This window comes from Mauremys mutica, chromosome 23 (assembly GCF_020497125.1).
Source record: "Mauremys mutica isolate MM-2020 ecotype Southern chromosome 23, ASM2049712v1, whole genome shotgun sequence".
Classification (NCBI taxonomy): domain Eukaryota; kingdom Metazoa; phylum Chordata; order Testudines; family Geoemydidae; genus Mauremys; species Mauremys mutica.
In genome coordinates this window covers 18,298,344-18,320,003 of record NC_059094.1, presented here as the reverse complement: position 1 = coordinate 18,320,003, position 21,660 = coordinate 18,298,344, and the positions used below count along the sequence as shown (strand labels likewise).

Sequence of the window (21,660 nt, the reverse complement as noted above, 5' to 3'; positions counted from 1 at the left end):
GAAATGCTGCTGCTGCAGCATCAGGCTACATTCAAATCCGTTTAATGACCATCTGAGAGCTAGGTTCTTATCCCATGCCCATCACCATGGTATCTGAGCATCCTGGCAGCATTCTGAGCTGTCCAGGAATGATCAAAGGAAGTATTTCTGCCCAATAACCAACTCTTAGCTGGATAAACATTTTTTAAAAAGATATCTGCGGGCCCTTGGACTCTGCTAACCCTCGGTGAACGGTCCTTGAATGCACCCACTCAAGCTCGGAACTACAGAGCATCTCAGAGAGCCAGAAAAATCTGCCTCTGCTGCTTGCTGCTCTTCTGGTTCCTAAGGAAGTGACGTGGGTCTGAGTCACCCATCACTTCTCCCAGTTGCTAGGCAGCAGTCCTGGCCTGGGCTCCTGCGGGACTGGCAGGGGATTCAGCAAGAACATGCTCTGAAAAGGAGACCTTGAAAATGTCAGGGGCAGGAAGGCCAAGAGCAGCCGCACTCGACTGTGACGCAGCCCTGAGGACGGTGTGAGTCACTGAAGAGGAGTTTGTAACTAGAGAACAAAGCTGCCCTGGAGTCCAGGAAAGGGATGCGGGGGAGGCTGCCACGCCACTGATGCCGGAACGATTCTCTCCCCCTACCATGAGGGAGCAACTTCCACGTCAAGACTTCTCGCCCGAAGAGCGACTGACCCTCTTTCCAAAGGCTCTGAGGCTGCAGCACTTGGGCAGGGATCAGCAGCATCAATCAGCTGGAGCTGGAGGTGCAATGTCCAGCTGGAGAAGACGCACCCACGCTAGCTCTGATCAACCTAGTGGACTAAAAGATGTGCGGCCATGGAGGCACGAAGAACTGCCCGAGTACGTACCGATGCTTGCAGACAGGATCCTACTCAGGGCAGGGCCGCCCAGAGGATTCCTGGGGCCCGGGGTCTTCGGCGGCGGGAGGCCCTTCCGTTCCGGGACCCGCCGCCAAAGTGCCCCGAAGACCCGCGGCGGGAGCCCCCCGCCTCCGGTCTTCGGGGCACTTCGGCGGCGGGTCCCGGAACAGAAGGGCCCCTCGCCGCCGAAGACCAGGCTGCGCTTCGGCGGCGGGTCCCGCTTCCCCCCCGCCCCGGCCCCAGCCTCTTACCCCCGGCTCCCTCCTCACCCGGAGTCTCAGCGCCTCGCCGGAACAGCCGCAGCGTGTGGCCGGCAGGGCCTGAGCTCCGTCCCGCTCAGAGCCGCATAGTGAGGGGGCGGGGCTGTGAGCTCCACGCCAAGTGGAGGGAGCTGAGCTCAGCCCAGAGCTCCCGGCCCCGCCCCCTCACCACGTGGGTCGGAGCGGGGCGGGGCTCGGGGCCCCGACAGAGACTCGGCGCTTGATGCGCTGAGGCTCCAGGAGAGGGGCGGAGGCGGGAGCCTCCACTGTTCTCTTGGGGGCCCCTGCGGAGCCCGGGGCAAATTGCCCCCTTTGCCCCCCCCCGGGCGGCCCTGACTCAGGGTGACTAACCCCCATCCTGACACTTCCCCCTTCGTGGCTCTGCTGCTCTTTTTGGCACGTTAGCCCCATCAGAGCTAGCGTGGGTATGTCGACCTGACCTGGAAACTACACTTCCAGCCTCCGGCTCAGATAGACCCTAAGGTAGCCAGTGCCAAGAGGCCACTACTGGAGATAGATGTTCATTGCTATACTATAGCGTGTTTTGGGATTCACGCCCTCAACCCACCACATCCAGCTGAAACAGACTGAATCCCATTCAGGAGTCATATCCCACGCTGTCCCCCAGGCTGGGAAGGAATTGCAAGCGCCGGAGTAGGGAATTATTTGATGGGAAAGGAGCTTGTAGGCAGGATGTGTTTTTCAGTTAAGTCAAGGGTGTCTACACCATATGGATTGGCACCATTCTATACACTGAATATATCCAGTGCTGTGTCCAAGTGCCTCCTCTAGCAGTCAGGAGCAGGAGCCGAGAAGTGTCAAGACTTGGGGAATCTACACTCAGCTCTCCCACCATCTCTTCGGTGGCACTGGACAAATTTCAACCTCCCTGGACCACATGTACTTCCTCTGGAAACCAAGACACTCAGGTACCCTACACATGGGACATACCTGATTCTATCAGAGAGAAATCTTTAAAATGGGCATAATAATCTACCTTGCCAGGGTATCTGAAGCAAGGTGCTAGGGAGGCATAAACTACTATTTCTATAAACCTAGCACAAGTGACTAGGTACCATGGGCTTATAGGATAAGGTAAGACCGTTAGAAACAACCGGACTGACTGCCATGCCCTACATCCAGAGTGATTTCTTATATTTCGTTTCTACTCTTCCAGGTCCTGCCTACAAGTGCACAAAAGCACTGGTTGCCCTGCCTCCTCCTAATTAAGAAGGAAGGAAGGCTCCCCAAGATGATTTCACATGCCAAGGAAACCCTGAGCTCTGAATCCTGGAGAGCAAAGGGTTTATGAAGAACACCCAGACGTGCTCCGTTATAAAGAGCGCTGCGCGAATCCCACAGCTTCCGCGGCTGGAACAAACACTGGGTGGGCATCATGTTATAATCCTGAGAAAGGGACAAGCTGTTGCACGGTCAGATTGTTTCATTTTCCCTTCGTACCATGCCAGCCCTGGCTGCCTCGGCCTACCAGGGGTGACTAGTGTGGCAGGGAGGGTGCCTTCCTTCAGGCCTTGCTCACCGTCAAGCCACACTCCTGGCACTTTATTAAATACCACTGACTCCTCTGCAGGTGGGAGAAAAGAGGGCTCTGCTCCTCTTGCATAGGCCATATCTTCCTGGCTTGCTGCGACTGAAATTCACGGCTCCAGCCAGGTAAATCGAGCCCTGCTTGAACTCAAGCGGAAGATCCGCAAGGCAAGCCCGGGGCAAAATGAAGTGGGGCTGGTGATTCGGTAGAAGGGCGGCTCTTCCCTTTGTTAGTACAGTTAATGCACTGGGCCCTTCATGGACAACTAAGTCAATGGGACAAGCTCCCCGCCCTGAAGAGCTGGTACATGGAGCTTCTCTGCCCCGCTGACATTCTGCACGGGAGAGTGGGATAGGGTGGCTGCTCTGAACACGGATGGACTCGTTACCCTGGACGAAAAGCCCCCTTTGGACATCCCCAGAGAGCTAGTGCAGCAAGCTAGTGGGTCTAGGGAAGATCAGATCGATTCTTCCAGCCCAACTCTGGAGGGAACCGCAGAGACCAGACTGATGTGTCACAGGGTCCGCAGGATGCACGGACCTTTAGTTCACACTCGGCTCAGGGTGGTACCGAGCCAACTGTTAACCAGCTGGTTTCCTGTGAAATGACTGGGGAGGTCTGGGACCAGGGTCTGAGTCCCAAAACCACCCTGAGCAGCACTCGCCCACCCCCCCTCGTTGGCAGGAGGCCAAGCACTGGCCAGGGATGGTGGGACTGTGCTCCCCACTAGCACCTAGAAGCAGCCCTGCTCCATATCAGCATGTGGGTGAAGCGTCTTCCGTGGGGCTGTCGGTTCAGCACTGCTCACCCCAACAGCACTCGGCAGACCGGCCCCAGCTGCTGGTGGCCGTCAGGACTCATTCGCCTCTCCCCCAGGCTGGGAGCTCAGTCAGACGCCGAGCTGGCACCTGGGATTCCCCTGGAGCTCAGGCGGCAAGAGCCAGAGGCCCGGGGGCGGGAATGCTAGAACAATGTTGACAGTGGCGGGGCAGGGAGAGGGCTGAAGCTCACTGAACCAAACTGTAATGCTTTTGGTTGCTATTGTCACTTCAACCCAGAGGTGCTGCCACACACCCCTAGTTTGAGCCCCCCGAGCAGCCCCATGTGCAGCATAGCAACAGCCTGGGGAGAATCCCACGGCCAGGTACCAAACCTTGGGTTCATCCCCATGGGGCCAGGCATGGCCAGTGTCTTGCTCAGGAATTCCACATAGATCCCCCCCAGGACTCGCATTTCAACCCCGCCACCATTGAAGCTGCGACATTCACAGGGATCAGAGACAAGCCTGGCCTCTGCCTACATGCCTGAAGGATTCTAGGCAAGACTGCTCTGGCTCGACGGCCCGAAGGGTCCAGCCGAAGCACACAGCCTCGGCTTCGTGCCGATGCCAACCCTCCCGCAAGGCCACCAGAGCGGCAGCTCCAGACGCAGCGCGACTTTGCAACTTACAGCCGTTATGGAAGGCTTCTTCCCATCCCCTGCCGGTGGGTGGGTGACATCGGCACCCAGGAAGATCACTGGCTGCTGAAAGACGGCCGAGCTGATTGGAGAGAAGAGACAGTGGAAACGTTTGCAGCTATTCCAGTCAGAGAGTCACAGACTGCGTGGGGTGAGTCACATTCGCAGCCACTGAGTTATAGGGAGAGGGCAGACTGCAGCGAGGAAACCCCTCTCTGGACTCCAGCCTAGGTAGGACGAACTAGTCTGAAAACGTCTCAGCCGCTGCCTTTTCCTGTGGTTTGCCCTGATCTTTGCTCATGGCATTGCAGGCTCGCTCTACCCTGGCTCGGTGCATCAGTGTCACAAATCAGCCACATTTCTAAGCTGTTTGGGTTTAGAGGCATCTTCACACCAGACCTCAGTGGTGAGTGAGGGCAACTAACAGGAAATACCATGACATACCCAAACCAAACATTCAGGCCCCAATCCTGCAAGCACTTAGGCATGTGGTCGGCTTGACACACTGGGTAAAGTTAAGCATGTGTTTCACATGTACGAAGTGACATATCTGCTTATGTCTTGCATAACTGGGGCCTTAGTCTGAGTCATTAATCTTCGTGATGAAGAGGAACATACAGAGCCAGGATCTGCCGGGGGTAGGGATTCCTTTTCAGAACAGAGCCTGGACTAACTTTCTTCACCAGCTGCACAAGCTGCCTCTACTGCAGAGCGGGAACTCTTTATTCACATGGAACGTGGCTTCAAAGTTCTCTCCTTTTGACTCTTACGAGATTAGACTGGTGGCCACAGCCTAGCTAGTGGCATATGAAGCAGCACGGAGCTCAGGTGTCTCGCAGGGGAGGACTGGTGGCAGAGCATTCTCAGGGAGGGGCTTCCCGCTTTGCAATTCATTTCCTTGCCTTGATTTGGAGCCTAGATTCAGTGACCTTCAGGATACACTGCAAGACTTGTCTTTTCCCTCGGGGATAGGAAGGGAGGAGTTCGCTCTGGGGCGGGAAAGGTTTATTTTGAGGCCTGATCTGTTCCAGTGCCCTTTTGACATGGTTCGATCAGCGCTGGTAACTTGCTCAGTGACTCTAGCACTGGGGGAGGGGGAGTCTCCGTGGCCATTTCTGCAGCTGACTCAGTTTCCAGGTTCATGTACAAGGCAGCACCTGGGCTGTATTTCATCCCCCCCAATCCCCGAGTCAGGACAGGGGATTTTAACAGCCCCTTGCCAAGCTCTCCTACTGGTAAGGCCAGACGGAGAGGCTGGTGCAGCAGGCTCTGCTGGGGACCCTGGTTTGGTCCCTTGATCCCAGCCCCACAGCAGCAGAGCAGAAGCAGCGTGCTGGGAAACAGGAGGGAGGAAAGCCCTGCATTACTCTCCAGCAGCAGCTCCCCTCCTGGCCTTTTCACCAGGGCAGAGAGGCTACGATAAGGTCCTCTAAGAGGGAAAGAGCCCACACGGATAAAGGGGAAGGGAGAGGCATGGGGGGCAAGCCCACCCCACTGTGGCTGGGGCCCAAGGCGGGCAGGGGACTCGTACGTACCGCTGGTGAGGCACGAGGATGTTGTTGATCCCGCCCAGTTTGACGTTGATTTTGAGGCAGAGGTTGGAGAGGGTTTGCGGGGAGGTTTTCACCACATTCTTGACCTGAACGCACTGCGTGGCCATCCCCAGGAGCGTGTCTCCAACACGCTTCACCTCCGCTGCCAGCAGAGAGGCAGAGTATTAATCCCACAGCTCAGAAAGAAGGCCCCAAAAGTACATGTGTTTACAGGGAGAGCAGGGGCCACAAGTCAGGGTTCCTGGGTTCTACTCCCAGCTCAAACAGAGACACCTCGGGCAAATCACTTCACCACTGCGCCTCGGTGGGCCCATTTGCAGAGCAGGGATAACTCTGCCCTACCGCAGCGTTAAGCTGTGAGACTTAATGCCTGTACAGCACCGACACCCAGACCCTTTAAGCCTTACCGCCACATGCTCTACGCCACAGGCTTTGCACGCGGAGGCAAATCACTGAGTGGGAAGACGAGACACAGATTCAAGGCTGTTCTAAGAACAGCTCTCTTTACCCGTGTTCCCAGGCGGCTCTTAACAATCCCAGACGCTTTGCACCATTTCATCTCTGCGTGCAGTTCAGCTGTTACAGCACTCCTGAATGCCCTGCTTATTCACGGAGTCTAAGGCCAGAAGGGCCCATTATGAACCTCTGGTCTGACCTCCTGCATGGCACAGGCCAGAGATCCCCACCCAGTGATTTCTGCATTGAGCCCATAACTTCTGGTGGAGCTACTGCACCTCGTTTGGAAAGACATTAATTTGGGATGTAAAGACGTCAAATGAGGGAGAAGCCGCATGCTCCTAAGTCAGTCATCCCAATGGCTAACACGCAGACACGGCTGGGATACAAATGCTGCTGAGGGGATGTCCCAATCCCACAAGCTCTTTCATCGGAATCCTTCTCTTTTTAGCACGAAACATTTCTAACCCACACTGGCATGGATCTCCCCTCATCCTGGCTCCAGAGCACGAGATGGGAATCAGCAGCCTGCAAGATCAGTTCTCAAATCGGGAGCGGATGGTTTCTGGGCAGAGCAGCTGACACAAGAGACTAAAGAATTTCTAGCCCTCCCCACATGGATGTACCATACACAGGTGTTTTCCCTGGCAGGATGACGATGATGAGCTGGAGCCCAGAGTAGGTGTTTTTAAGGTGTCGGAACATCGGCTCCACGCTGTCCGCACCCTGTGCATATTTGCAGAAACATGGCTGGCCTTGGATGGGCATCCCTGCATCCTTCGAAATCTTGCGCAGCTGGTCTGTGAAGTTCCTGTGCCGGGAGGGAAAGGAGAAGTCAGTCCCTGTGCCCGTGTGGTTTCTCCTAAACGCGGAGTACTGAGCAGCCAGCAGCTGGCGTGTGCAACATGGAACAGGAAAGGCTCCATTCCATTCCCACCACTTAGCAGGATACTGTGACACCACAGCCTGACTGATCCCAAAAGGAACGGAAAAGGGGAGTCACCCCCAGCCCTAAATCAACATGCCTTTTGGCCAAGCATAGAACGACTGACATGTGTAACAGCTGAGCGGATCCAGCCTGGCAAAGATCTCCTTGCCCACACTGCGAGGAATTTATTTTGACGGTGAACAAGTTACAAGCAGCTTTTATTCATATGACAGGAAAGTGGGGGCGAGCAGATTTGCCTTGCAGGCTGGTGGGTTTCCATAGTTCTGGGAGCGCTGATGTTACTCGTTCACGTGTTGCCAATCTCGGGAGAAGTTAGCGTTCTGCATGTGATCAGCTCATCCAGTGGCTTTAGACGTTTTCAGTTTGAAGCAGGCACACCCGAAAGCCTGGACTGCCAGCTCAGGATGGCTACTCTTCACCTGCTCTTTAGAGAGGTCACAAAAGACAGAGCTTTCCTTCGACTAGCTGCAACTCAAGTAGCCAAGTGTCCCCATTAAACCTAATCAGAAATATCCCAATTGTCCCACCCAGTAGCTGTCTCTCATCTATGGCTAAACAGTGCAAGGAGTTTAAGTGCAAGTGAGGCCAGAGGCAAATACTCAGGGGGAATGGAAGACCACCACCCAGAAGCGGATGTGATTCACCTGTGGGTTTGCTGGGAGTTTAAGATCTGAAGTCAGACACCAAGCAGCCTCTCCCACACTTCAGCTCCTCTCCATTGTTTAACAGAGGACAGAACCCAGGTTCATGTTTAAAAGCCTTTCCCAAGGACAAGAGTTAAGTGGCTGTCGGTCAATGGCGAGTCTGTTTGAGCCATCCGACTGCTCCGTAATACACCAGCGGTGCTGGGGGACAGCGCATTGCCAGAGACGTACACGTCCAAGAAGCACCACCAAAGGGTTAAACACCCTTCAGAGCAGTAGAGAAAGTTCTCTGCCTTTTAAATTTAAGTTTGCTTCTCCCATTTGAAGAGAAAGCCAGAAGCAGCCACCTTAGCCTCTTACTCTGCAGGGCACAGAGCAGACAAACCATGTTTAGTGTTATGCATGGGAGGAGACAGCAGAGGGAGCTCATGGGAACCAGAATCAGAGTCTGAGACGTGGGAGGGTGCAGATCTAATAAAGGAAACCAAGACTATATTAAATTCCAGCGTAAATCTGAAACGGGGGAAATAAACTCATGTTTGCCAGACAGAGGGTGACAAAAACGTAGAACATTTCCAGGCCTCTGAGGGGTGTCAGCGGAGAACAACATTACATTTAAAAGAGCTTCCAGCTCTTTAGACAAAGCTGCCGTTTAAAACAGCCAAGCAGCCGTTTCAGCAGGGGACACACACACTCCGGACGCACCTCAGCCCCTGCTCTTCCCCCAGCCCCTACCACAGGCTGCCCAGCTCCTTACTTCAGCACCTCCTCTCGACACTGCTTCTGGGGGGCAAAGCAGGCGATAGCCCAGACTTTGATCTCGATCCCGTTGTAGAACTGTTTTCCCCGCATGTCCCACACGCCCTGGTTGGGAGTGGCAATCGCCCGGTTCTGCAAGGCAAGCAACCGGACAGAGGTCACCCCGCAAAGTCCAACCTGCCCGGCAATTTCCTTGCTAAAAACCCTTTGTACATGGGAGATCACACTGGGGAAGAGAGCGAGAGCAAGGTCATCTGGAGCGTAATGGAAGGGGCTCCCAGATACCCCAGCTGTGAGGGCCAGGAACATTGCATGGATCATTTTGTCCAGGTATCATATTGCAAGGGTCGTTTTCTGCTTCCCCCCGCCCCCAAACATTCCTTGGATGCAGGACAACAATCTAACTGCAGAAATCCCTCAGACCCTGACTTCTTCACAGGCTTTGGGGTTTAAATGTGCTGCTCAGGGGCTTGGTATCGAGATACAGAATCTTCACTCTTCAGATGACTGGTTCTAACCCAACCTGGGCTGGTCGTGATCCAAAGCTGTTCCCTGCTGAGTGGCCCCATGTGATACAGATTTGGTGGTCTCTGTACTGGTTCCAGTGGCCCACATGAAATGGGTTTGGGAGACCCACACGGCAAAAAATAAATGTCAGATTTGAACCAAGATCTGCAGAGGTGAAAGGCCACGGAATCCACCTGCTGGGCCACCCAGCCCCATGTACCCCTCCACGCCAGTGGGCTCCACTCAGCCCTGATTAAAGCAGCATTAATGCCCAGTTAAGGAAGTACTCTATTCCAAAGGAAGTTAATAGAAAAGAAAACTGCAGACCCAATCTGCACCTCTTAAATATCCCAGTTGCAAGAAATTCTCTGTCCCCCCCTTAAACAGGGGCCCTCTCTTTAGATGATGTAGGCTGGGACTATCAAAGGGATTTATTACTTAACCCCCCAAGACTCCTGTGGAAATCCCAGCCTTCAGGCACAAACTGAACACTCGGTTCTGTTCTGCTTTGGGCAGAGAACCGCAGGCTGTTGAACTTCCCAAGCCCCAGATTGCAACATAATGACTTCCACTTTGGCATGAAAACAGACAGGTGTCCAAGCGATGACACACTCCGGCTTACCCGGCCTCCGTACTGTAAGATTGGTGCTGGAAGGACCCTCCCCGTCACTTCCGTCATGTCGTCCTTCACCTTTATCCCAAACTCCTGTATGTACGGATCCAGGTTGTAACTGGCATTCTTCATCTGGGGGAAAGATACCACTTCAGTTCCTTAAAGTGCTCCGTAAATGGTGCTGTCTCTTTGGCCAGCGTATGGGCAAAGCAGTGGTGGCATGAAACCTTTGAGCAGTAGCTCAGAGCTGGTTTGCAGCCCTGGGCAAAGACCAAACTGACCCATTAAGAGCAGAATGGGCAAAGCTGAGGCTGCTAGTCAGAGCAGTGTCAGATGCAGGAAGGTGACGACTGCCATCCGGATCTGGGACAGGCTGAAGGGAACAGGTGCCATACTAATTCTCTGTGGTCATCGACATGGCAGGGATTTTAAAACTAAGGGCCAAACTCTGCTCTCAAAACTGCCCCCCAGCGGAGCTAACTCTGGGGTTATACCAGTGCAGCTGAGAGCAGAGTTTGTTCCTAAGAATTAAAGCTTCACAACAGAGATTCAGTGCGTCAAGAAACCCATATTACATGTACCTGTAGAAAAACCAAACGTCCCTGGCTTCTGGAGCCCAGAAACCTATGCTAGAGTAATGTACTAAGCACCAACCCCTCACCACCTGCCATCTGGGCAAAGAGGAGTCTCCAGTCTCCCAGTGCTCCCTGATTTTCCCCAAGAGCCACCCCAGGCAGCTGCAGAGCATTAGGGCAGCCAGATATGTGCCATGGGTAGCATGTCCCCCGAAGGGCTGGCGAGAAGTTTTCCTAGTGGTAGAAAATCCTTTTGGATCCCGTTTAATGATCCCTGCCCCATGGGCTCTCAGGGGTCAGGTTTATTTCTCTAGTCTTTTATTCTTGTTTTCGCTCTCGCTCTTTTGGGTCGGGATTCCACCAATAACAAGGTTCCTGCACTGTGCATGTCGAGTTTGCATGGCCACGGAGGGAGCTGACTTTATTTGTGAGAGTTTCTATTTGTATATAAATACACAGGCCTCTGAAAGGGGACTTCTAGTACAGTATAGACTAATCAGATCATTACCCCACTACGCTCTCCTGAGTGGCTCATAGCTACTCCCCAGTAACAGCAGAATGGCCCATTGCGTGTGCTATTCACGCTTCACTCGCTCGTCTTACTACAGCCGTTCTGCCACTCATGCACTACGGGACAGTCAGCTTCCTTGCAGCTCGGAGTCCCGCATGGTTTTTGGGGAGGATGCTCCTCTTTCCGCCCCCAAACCCTCCTCCCAGAGGACAGGGACAAGTGCCACATACCAGTCGGCTGATTTCCTCTTGTCTATCCGGGGCAGATCTCGCCGTTGCTTTTATCATGGTTGATGTCTGATTGTCTGTTAGCTTCTTGATGCACCGCTGGCCTGCCACAATGTTACACACCTGCAGGGCAGGGCAGAGACAGCAGCCAGAAGCATGTCAGAGGACCCACGTGGTTAGCTGTCCTGAGCGCTTGTAACCTACACCCGTTCTGTGTGGTGCTCTGGCCCCCTCTAGTGGTGCCTGGGCCACAGACAGAAGTTGACGAGCCTGTCACAACCCTATATGGAAGAGAGCCACTGAGATCAGAGGGGCTGGGTTCAATCCCTACTGTCAGCAGGGATGGTCAGAGTTCCTGCACCAGGAGACTCTGCTGGGAGGAGCAGTATCAGGAACACTGCTCTGCTGAGGTACTTCGCCGTCCTTGCTTCCTGGAAGCAGCTCTCTTTAGACCCAGTCAGGGGGGCTCCCCTTAGCCTTGGCCCCTCCCTGCGGCACACAGCAGTTTACTGGCCTGAGGGCGGTAACGCTGTGGTCTAATGCTGGTGGTTGGGTTTGGCGTGCGGATGCTGGGGGAGGGGGAGCAGAGGGAGGTCTGACTAGATCTGTGGTCTTCTCTGGCTGCACACTCTAGGACACGGGCCAGGTTCTCTCTCTTCTTTGTGGTGCAAAACATTCACTCCCTGCTCACTGTGCATCTCTGCAAGCCAGCCAGTGCACCGAGGGGTTGGTACCTTCGCTTCCAGGTTACCAGTTCAAGTCCAGCTCGGGTTGGACTAAGGGGGAAGGACGGCAGATTGACGAGCACATCGCAGTCTCCCCACCCCTCCCGACCGATAGTCACCCAGGGCTGGTCTCCCTGAGGCCCCGGAGAACACTTTAGGCCTTGGCAGCCCCGTTTAGCAGCGACTTGGCACTCACCTCCAAGGGCAAATACGTGTGCTTCTGTTCCTGGCCGACCTGCAGGCATGGCAGGTGGGGGTATTTCAGCTGCAGGTTGTATTTCTGCTTGAAGTACTGAGCCACTGTACACTCCACTGTCTGCCCACTTTCCAGCTGCAGGGGGAACCTGGCAGATGAGGGGGATGCTCAGGATGCATCTACTTCAACAAGAAATCCTACCCGCTTCCCATGCCAGAGCACTCGCCCTTCTGCCTGGGGCAAAGGTGACAGAGCAGCGGCGAAGCACCTGCGCATGCGGGGCAAACCTACCTCCATTATAAATGAGGGACAGAGAAAGCAAAGAGGTGGCTGGACAGCAAGTCTGCACCAGGGTTGCTCTGAGGTCCACAAATCAAGCACTGATTTCACAAGCTAATCGGGGAAAATCCTTTTCTTACAGGAGATGTTGCACATAACATTGCTGGGTACACAAATGGATGGTGACAAGGATTTATATTTGCTCATTTCCCCCTGCAGTAGCACAGCTGGGCTCAAGAGGAAAGTCACCAGTGTATCCCTTCTTGCCACAGGACAGTGGCTCTTGAAGGGTTAAAGGGGCATGGGGAGATGTGACACTTCCGAACCAGTGGAGAATTAACTCGTGCTGCTAAGCTGCACAGAATTAAATGATGCTGCCTAACCAATGGCAGGAATCCGGGACAAAAACTCCACCTGCACCAGTCATTTCCTAGCTCCATAAAGAGCTTCTGGAGAACCCGGAGTCACCCCGATATTCTTAATGGGACATAATTAGAAAGCCGAACAAGCTACAAATGCCCCTGAGGAGACATCACATTATTTCAGTACTGACTGCCCAAGACTTCCTTGGTCAACACTTCAAGTGAAAGTCCCTGGAAGGGGTCTGGGAATTAAGGATACTAAAGGAATAGGGGGAGGCAGCTGGGAGCACTCGGTGCGGGGGATGTAAAGTGCTCTGCAGCGGGGGCAGAGGGAACGCATGCAGCAATGCTTGGCGCAGGAGGCAAGTGTCCAGAAAGGGATTCCTTGAGCTAAAAGGGAGGCACGGGGAGATCTCCTGGGGAACAAACTCCAACCCCTCCAAGGAGACACTGCCTGCGCTTGGATCAGTTCTTCCCATATATTTACCTTTGATGTTTCCAATTTACTGGGGAACCCAACAAGTTTCAGAAGCAGCCCCATGGCATCAGAACTATAACGAGGGCTGGCCAAAAAGCGCTAATTATTTTTCAGAGGCAATTGTGAAATAAGTGTTTTCCCCACCAATGTTTGCAACGTATTTTAAGTTTTGGTTTTCAAAAAATCATTTTGGTGAGCAGATTTCAGTTTTCAAAACCCACAAAGATCTACCCAACTAAACCAGTTTACGTTTTCATCACAAAATGTTTAAACAAAAATATTTTGAGCAGCTCTAGCTACAGTGCAGGGGACACCCTGGAGAAAGTGGCAACCAAAAAAGGCTGGTACGATTGCCATTTAACACATCACACACGGGGACCTGGACCAACCACAGCTCATTCACTGCCAGTTCCCAATGCACAGCTCCGACACCTGCAGATCTGTAGCAATAGTGGACTTCTGCAAGTGTCTCCTGTGCATTTTACAGGTTACTGGGGAAATGTAGCTGGGCTGGGGAGTCCTAGAAAAGCTCTTTGAGGAAGGAACTGTCTCTACTTGTGTGCATGCTTATGGGCACACGCAAATAATTTAAGGGATTAATTTACCTCCTGATTAAACCTTCTGTTCTCCAGTGTCTATTTTTGACCAAGTACAAAGCCGAATTCAAAGAGATGCAAACTGGGCAGACTGACAGCGAGTTAACTCATGCCCTCTGCTGCATGCCTCCTAACCGCGTAAGAGCCTTCTCTCAGCTCCCACTCCTCCTCTGCACCCGGCTCCCGTCATTCATACCATGCTACATGCAGCCACGCAGGTCCCTCTGGGCAGCACATCTGCAGAGAACTGAACCCCAGAGCTCTCTTTACCGTCACACGCTAGTTCGCCTTTTGGATCTCACTAACGCTACCAGCAGCTGATAAATAACTAAGAGAAGGGCTCAGATTTTTCCAAAGGCATTTCCCCCACCCCCCCCCACTTACGTCTGGTGACTGGCTGGTCGCCTGGTAACGTTACACACTCGGTATTTCCTCTTCATCTGCCCACAGTGGGTCACCTCTACTTTCAAACCTAATGCGAGAGAGACAGACAGCAAATCTCTGATCTATGTCAGGAGCTCACCAAGCATTTCACTGACCAGCATCCTGTCTACTCCACATGTGCTTTAAATCGTTAACCCTTTGGAGACCTGGCCTATCTACAAACATGCCCTCTGAAGCACGTTTGCCTGCCAGTGAAGATGCCAGGGTGCTAAGAGTTAAAGAGTGCATCTGCACAACCTTCATCAGCCTCCCTGTTTTACAGATAGGGGGTGGAGGGGGGAGGGGAGATGAAGCGGCTTCCCCAGGTTTGCAGAGAGATTGAGGCAGAGCCGGAATTAGAACCCAGGTCTCCCGAGTCCCAGGTCAGTGTCTTCACCATGGTAGGCAGAAAGCTGCTCTGTATCCTGGGATCTCAACACCCTCCCATCCACTCACAGGACATGAGCTGCTGCGTGCGCCCTTGCCAAGGGAGTGCCCATCCCTTTACCTTTGATCTCCTTGGTGAAGCGCACCCTCTGCGAGTCCGTGAGGGGCTTCGGCTGCTCGTCGATGTTCCGGATATCCAGCACTTCGCACATGAACTCGATCACGGGCTGGGCTTTGTAGAAGGCTGTCGCCGACACTGCAGGGAAGCAGCGTGCGAGACGTGGAGATCTTTCCTCTCTCTTTCACGAGGACTAGACACACCCTAACGGCAGGCGACACCTTGGGCCCTGCCCTAAGCCAACACTGGGTCATCACAACCTAGCATGGATCCCCCCGGCTGCTGTGGTCAGTCTAGCTGGTGAGAAGGGCAGCGCCAGTCAGGAGTGGGGCCCCACTGTGCCAGGCAGTGTCTGAACACACAAATCTACCCCTTGCCCCAAAGGGACAGTCAAAAGATTTGGCCTCTTCTAGTGTAGATCCTCGGCACTGGCCAAGGGTCGCGGCACTGCTGGCTGCACTAGGCAGCGCCCGACCAGAAGCTGCATTTAGCACCCTACTGGCCCTCCCCTCGCTCTGCCCCTACTGGGAAGCTCACACCAATTCAGGGGGTGCAGTCAGGCCAGCACGGAGCCCCTCTGAAACGCCCACCCTCCCCACTGCAATCAGCAAATATGACACTCCTGTAACTAGTGCCTTGGGATACACGTCTGGGTCTGTGGTCGAGTCTCAGAGCCCGCGGACTTGGGTTCGCACTACAGCCGTAGAACCCGCTGTGCAGACGCTGCAGCTCGGCTTGGAGCTCGGGCTCTGAACCCAACCTTGCACCCCAAGCTGCAACGCCTGCATGGCTGATTTCAGCGCCGCAGCGAAAGCCCCACGAGCCTGTAGACCCAGGCTCTGAGACTCGCTGATGCACCCAAAAATCAATCCCACTTCTGCCCAGCACCGCCCTTTGGCGGGCGAGCACCACTGACGCGCCTGAGCAGGACATGTCGGAGAGAGAAAGAGGGTGCCAGTTAGTGAGTGAAGCTGGAGTCTGCCAGCACTGAAGGGGAGTTACCATCAATGTTGAGCATCATCTTCCACATGGCAGGCCGGACCGACTGGTGGAACCCAAACCAAACTTCCCTGCCCCCTCCCAGAGGGTGGTAGTAACCTTCAGGAGGGGAGAAGAAGGAACGACCCACAGGGGTGTACCTGCAAACCAGGGAAACAAGGCTCATGTTATTCAAAGCAATGTCAGCAATCCACTGTGCAGGAACAGGGACTGCACGTCCTTGGGAATGGCTTAAAACTCTTTCGAACTTAGCCACCTACATCCATGTGGAGGCGCCAAAATAGAGTCCCATTACTTGTATCGCGGGAGTACCTAGGAGTCCCAGTTGTGGGCCAGGGCCCCACTGCGCTAGGCGCTGTACAAAGAGAACAAAAAGGATGGTCCCTGCCCCATAGAGATTACAATCTCCCTAAACCACCGAGATTGGGGGCGCTCAGCCTCTCAGAAGACAAGTCAAGCCAGGAAGTTAAGTGGCTAAATGCAGACAGCTGAGCAAAGCTAGGCACTCAAGTTTGGAAATCCCAGCCTCCCCAAACTTCCCTGCCTCCTCACAGGGCTACGGGGAGAGCAAGCTAATCGCCGGGCCGGGCCTAGAGAACTTGCACTGCGATGCTGAGCCGAAGCATCTTCCCCCTCACTCAGCAGGGGGGAAGCACAAGGATGCAAAGCAGCAGACGGTTATCTCAGAAACGGACCCACCAGACTCCTCCATCCCTCGGGTGCAAGGGCTGTGCTTGCAGCACTGGGGGCAGAGTGACAGCACAGACGCCAATCCCACATGCTAACCCCCAACAACCACAGTGAGACCCATTATCCCAGGCCACAGGAGACCAGGCTGTGCTGTGCCCCAGGCAGAGAACAGGAGAGACTGGTGCCTGGGGAATTGCATTCATCGCTACCACACACACAAGCCATTCGCTTGCTTTGCAAGGCAGCCGACGTGTAACTGTTACGCGTGACCTGACCTGGGAGATCTCAGCCCCCCTTGGCAACACCCCCAATGTCTCTCCAGCACACACAGTTCCACTCTGATGAACGCTCAGTTATGACGCCAGCTCTCCTCTGGACTCCGCTGCTCCTGCCCCGGACACATCGCCCCATCCCAAGCGCCCAGGGGAACAGATTACCTCATTGACGCCAGGTGTCTCATGGCAACATCTAGCGCCTGGACAGATTCCAGCGGGACGGGGATCTGCCCGCTCACCAAGGCCTCATGGAGCATCCGCCAGCTCACAATCGCCATCCACTTGATGGAGACCTTAAATATCCGGTCTTTGCCTTCCCCTGGGATTGTTACCTCAAAGTCAACCTGAGGCAGGAAGGGAAGTGGTGTGGGGGGAAGAAGTCATTAGAACATTACTAGCCAGACTGCAGCAAGGTCTTCCCCCTCCAGCTGCGGCACCCTTTATACCCACACCCACCTCTTCCCCTTCAGGGCATATGACTTTCTACCTTGAAAAAAAACATAGCTAGGAAAAGCAGCATGGTCCAGCAGACACAGCAGGGACCCAGAGTCCTGGGTCCTCGTTCCAGCTCCAGCACTGACCGGATGCATGACCTCAGGCAGTTGCTCTTTGCCTGTGATTTCCCCTCCCAGCCTTTGTGGGTCATCTATTTAGACTATCATCTCTACAGGGCAGGGATTGCCTCCTGTACAGCGCCTGACGCAGCAGGACCCCTGACTTGGCTGGTACCTCTAGCCACTAGTCTAGACAAACTCTAGGCAGCATGCTTGGTTGACACTGCTAGGCAGTAACACAACACAACCACCTCTGCGCCTCAGTCGCCTCATCAGCAAAATGACACCGTGACACTTCCCTTGTATCATGGGCAGCCAGCTGCAAAGATGTGGCCTGAGCTCACCCACTCGCCCCAGGAGCACCTGTGGGCTGAGCTTCTTGGCCACAGGCTTGGGGAACAGGACCTCTCTTCCCATCCCCCAGATCCTTTCGTTTTCTTTTCTAGAGCCAGAACCATGCCCCCATTCGATCTTTATGCACATGGTGCTTCCTGGGAGCACCGAGTACCCCTGGCTGGGCCACCCCCAGCAGCTTCTGGTCCTCGCTCTCACCCGTTCGTTTCCAATGGGCAGGGCAGTGACGGTGTAGATATTCTTTTTCCCGTCGTACACCGGCTTCCGATCTCCAAAGATCTGAGGTTTGAAGTGCTGCACCATGTATTCCACAACCTCCCTACAGAGAACAGGGGGGCAAGAGAAAGGAAGAAGAAAAAGAGAGAAAAGCAAAGCTAACTGGATCATTTATTTGGCTGGTTGATTCCCAGTTTAGCCTCTTGGGACACAACAGGTCATATAAAAATTACTGTAACGTGGGCCATCTCAAGATCTAATAGCAGCACCTCAGGCAGGTCCCAAACAATCAGACAACCCTTCAGCCCCCAGATGAACAGGTGTGCGTCTTGCCTGGTATCTTGACAAATCAGTGATGGTGTAATAGGGTTACAAGGCACGTGGGAATGTGCACCTGTGCACTCGGAGCGGGCGGCAGCTCCAGGGAGCGTATCACAAGGGCAGGGGAAAGCGACACGTGTCTACACATACACAAGCTGCCAAATGGCCAGGGAACAACAGCAGCATCTGCTCACTGGTCTCCCAAGCTCTGAATTAAATATGCTGCTGGGGGCAGGGGATCAAGAACTTACACTGGCCCAAGGTCTGGGGCTTGCTATTTTTAAGTCTGCATCCGTTGCCAAAATAGCCCAGCTGCTCTGAGGGACCGGGGACAGCATTACAGTCCGGGATCTCCTGAACCATCAGGGCCAGGAACAAACGCTGAGCAGCACAGGAAAGCTGGGACTGTACAGCTCTACATGCCAGCTTGTGGGTCAGCCATCTGCGTAGCTGGGGGAATGCCCACATCATTCAGCACAGGAAGGCTTGGAGCACATTGGACTGAGAGCGTACTAGCTACAGCCAAGAAGAAATACAGCTGTAGCTTGTATGTTCTAGTATCTAGAGTGACCATGGATGCCATTAGACAGCCGTGCTAGTAGAATTCACTCTGCTGCCCCAGCCGGGTGCAGCACCGCTCTGGAACAAAGCAATCCGTGTGTCACAAGCCACACTGCAATTAGAAGCGAGTAAAATAATCACTGTGTGTGTAATCTGGGGCACTTTGCATCTTGTTGCACATTCAAACCTGACCCTGTTTTTACACTGAAGGGGACAGTGTTTGAAAAATCGGTTCTGCTGGGGAAAGGCGACGTTTCGTGTTCTCACAGCCAGATCACATTATCCACTGAACTTCAAAAAGCAACAAAAAACTACAGGAGATTTTGCAAAGCGCTCCCAGAAGTTTCACATGGTCTTGGGCACAGGCAGTAACTGCGGAAACTTCTGCACATTCTGTTCCACATCCCAGAGTGCGGAGGGACCAGAGATCACAGAAGCGTCACTCTGGTGCTTCCCCCGCACCTCACACCTTCCGGGAAGGGAACAGCATTCACAACCGCTGCTTCTGTACAAAGGAGCTGAGTCGGGAAAGAGTGCTGAATCCTTTAATACTTGCCTTACCTGTTGACTCTGCGTGGACATTTATCGGGCTTGATATCCACTTCATAGTGATACACGTCGATCTTGGGAATGTCCACTTCAAAATAGTTGGCCAAGAGCTTGATAGGCTTCCCTACGGTTCCTATCCCAGGCCGACGTGGTGCTTGAAATACCTGCTGCAAGGGTGGCAGGTAAGTGCCTGCGGCTAAGGAACAAGAGACATTTGGAAGGTCAGGAGATCTGGGGAGATCACAATAAATAAGCAGCCAGGGACTGTGAAGCTGGAATTCCGCAGAGAGCTTTTGGGACCAGAGCCAGAGGAGCAGCACTCGGAGCTCCTCGTTATCAGATGTTTGTTTTCTCTACTATGTTATTTCTCCTTTGTTTCAGTCTCTCTGCAGTCCTGATGTGGGGAGGAGATGTGATTGCAAGTTATTTTTTTTACAGACGTTTACTAGGTTACAGCATTGTAAGAGGCAGTTACAACTTCAAAACTAGGATCAGAGCAGCTAGAGATGGAAGAGGCTTCACCGGTCACTGGGTCCCTGTTCTCTACAAGTGCCAAGCCCAGCCAATTGTAACACTGACTGCTTCCCTTCTGTGGTGCCTTTCACCCATGCATCTGGAGCACCTTCCACACAGTAAACCGCCCACGCAGTAGGCAAATATCCCCATTTTGCAGATGGGAAAACAGGCCCCAAGGGGTAGCAACTTGTCCAGGATCACACAAGATAGTGACAGAACTGCGGTTGGAATCCTGGCTCCCAGGCACGTGCCCTGATCACCAGTACACTTGAAACATGAACTGCTGCTCAGACGTACAGAGTGGGAACCCAGGGTAGCACTTAGTTATCTTGGGTACCAGGGGCCCGGTTGTGCCCAATGCCTATTTTAAAAGGAGCCTGAAAGCAGCCAGTACTTCTCCCAAGCTGCATACTGATCTTTTCCATGCTGCACAGAAGAACTCATCGTACACAAGTAGCCAGCACTAGTAACAAAAAGCCCTCCTCGCACTACTTCTGGAAGATGAAACACTCTTTGGTGGTTGGAAGGTCAAGTGCAACCCTGCATTTCTGTCAAGAACCATCTTTTTCCACAAGCCACGGCACTGGAGACAAGCTAATTGAGCGTTTGAGGCAGATGGGCACCTGGGATTATGGACACCTGACATTTAGATACACTACAAAACTAGAAAGTTTGATACTTCACCACCCACCCCATCCTAATTCCCAGCAGGAAATTCTCCCGTTGGAATCTTTCCCTGAACCTCTCCGGTGATCCCATTCCATCGGATGGCACTCGCCGACACAGAAATGTAGAGAAGGGCAAACACTGGCCTGCCTCTAGGGCACGTCTGCTCAGCTGCAAGGAAGTGATGGTAAAGTTAAACATGATCCATGCTGGGCTATCACAAATGGAATGCTTTGTTATAAGGACAGCCCTATAAATAGACTCTGGTCCTGTCAACTCCCAAGCCAGGCGCTGCAGCACAGAGGCAGAAGCCTTGATGGTTCTCAGAATGAGATGGAGGGAGACATTGTTTAGCAAACCCTCCAGAAGTGGGCCCCATAAATAAATCCATCTTTGGCATCAGTATAAAGCTAGCAAGGGGCCTGCCTCTGGCAATGACAGAGGCCTGCTAGAGGAGCCACATGCAAGCTTCAGGCTTTGCATCAGAAAGTTGTGTGATCTCATGAGCAATTAAGTGGGTGGATTAAACAAACAATCCCAAGAGCTTTCAAACCGGCCATCTGCACCCTGTTTCGCAGCAGGAGGGCCTCACTGCAAGGGTCGAGGGACCACTGTGACTTCTGCACAGAACAAAGACTCTCTCCCACAGCCTGAAAGCAAACGGAACTTTTATCAGTCGGCCTCAGCACTGAATGCCAGTGCCCCAGAGAGGCATCTTTACACACTGTTCACACAAACAGCAACAGATTTCAGCACCCTGCCACAGCAGAGAGACTGCTCCAAGCTACATATGGAGATGGAAGGCATGGCAGGAACAGGCCCTTTGGAGACAGCCTGAAAACGGAAAGCCAGCCACCATTCACTCCCCACTCCCAGCAGCCCAAACCCTAGTTTGCTTTGCCATGCATCTAGATTATCAAAGGCATTTGGCTTGTGGGGGTGCAGCAATGGGCTAAGCATATTGCTAGCGAGGAGCACCATGACGACAGCCCTCTTCACGGAGCAGGCACAGGCTATGGATACACAAGGTCCCCTATTACGTCCTGCCATCAGCGTGCCTGAGACAGGCTAGAGGAACCCGGGGGGGGGGGGGGGGAGAAAGATGGTCTATTCTCCCCCTTAGCTTCGCCGCTGACATGGCCACTGAGAGGGGTCTATCAGCGACAACTGCGGTGGGGAATGTGTGTGATGTAGGCACTGGCCACACGGGAAACAGATGGGGACAGGAGCTCAGAGGCCACTGAATAGATTTATATTTAAACATTAGCAAAGCCTCTCCTTTCCCCAGCTCCCACGTGGCTGGATCCAAGTCAGTAAGCTCTTCAGGCCAGGGGCTGTCTCTTCATGTGTGTTTGTACAGCACCTAGCACAATGGGGATCTTTGGGCACTGCCACAACAAACACTATTAGCAGTAGTAACTAACAGACTCAGACGAGACCATCCTCTCGTCTGACCTCCTGCACAT

General features: G+C 53.5%; 1 protein-coding gene and 1 long non-coding RNA gene across 2 annotated transcripts in view; one reads left to right on the top strand and one right to left on the bottom strand.

The window, feature by feature from the left end:
* LOC123355356 (protein argonaute-1) overlaps positions 1 to 21,660 on the bottom strand; it is a 44,964-nt gene that overhangs the window by 8,059 nt on the left and 15,245 nt on the right. Inside the window, exons 2-14 of the mRNA XM_044997719.1 lie at positions 19,025 to 19,208; positions 17,564 to 17,684; positions 16,620 to 16,801; positions 15,496 to 15,632; positions 14,497 to 14,631; positions 13,950 to 14,037; positions 11,851 to 11,998; positions 10,933 to 11,052; positions 9,626 to 9,748; positions 8,495 to 8,628; positions 6,771 to 6,955; positions 5,671 to 5,830; positions 4,127 to 4,217 (exon numbers count right to left, since the gene is read on the bottom strand). Coding sequence (XP_044853654.1) covers positions 4,127 to 4,217; positions 5,671 to 5,830; positions 6,771 to 6,955; positions 8,495 to 8,628; positions 9,626 to 9,748; positions 10,933 to 11,052; positions 11,851 to 11,998; positions 13,950 to 14,037; positions 14,497 to 14,631; positions 15,496 to 15,632; positions 16,620 to 16,801; positions 17,564 to 17,684; positions 19,025 to 19,208 — 1,808 coding nt within the window. The remainder of the gene's footprint in view (positions 1 to 4,126; positions 4,218 to 5,670; positions 5,831 to 6,770; positions 6,956 to 8,494; positions 8,629 to 9,625; positions 9,749 to 10,932; positions 11,053 to 11,850; positions 11,999 to 13,949; positions 14,038 to 14,496; positions 14,632 to 15,495; positions 15,633 to 16,619; positions 16,802 to 17,563; positions 17,685 to 19,024; positions 19,209 to 21,660) is intronic.
* LOC123355358 lies at positions 139 to 5,677 on the top strand. The gene is made up of 3 exons (XR_006575082.1): positions 139 to 848; positions 1,921 to 2,057; positions 2,306 to 5,677. It is a non-coding gene; the product is annotated as an uncharacterized LOC123355358 (long non-coding RNA).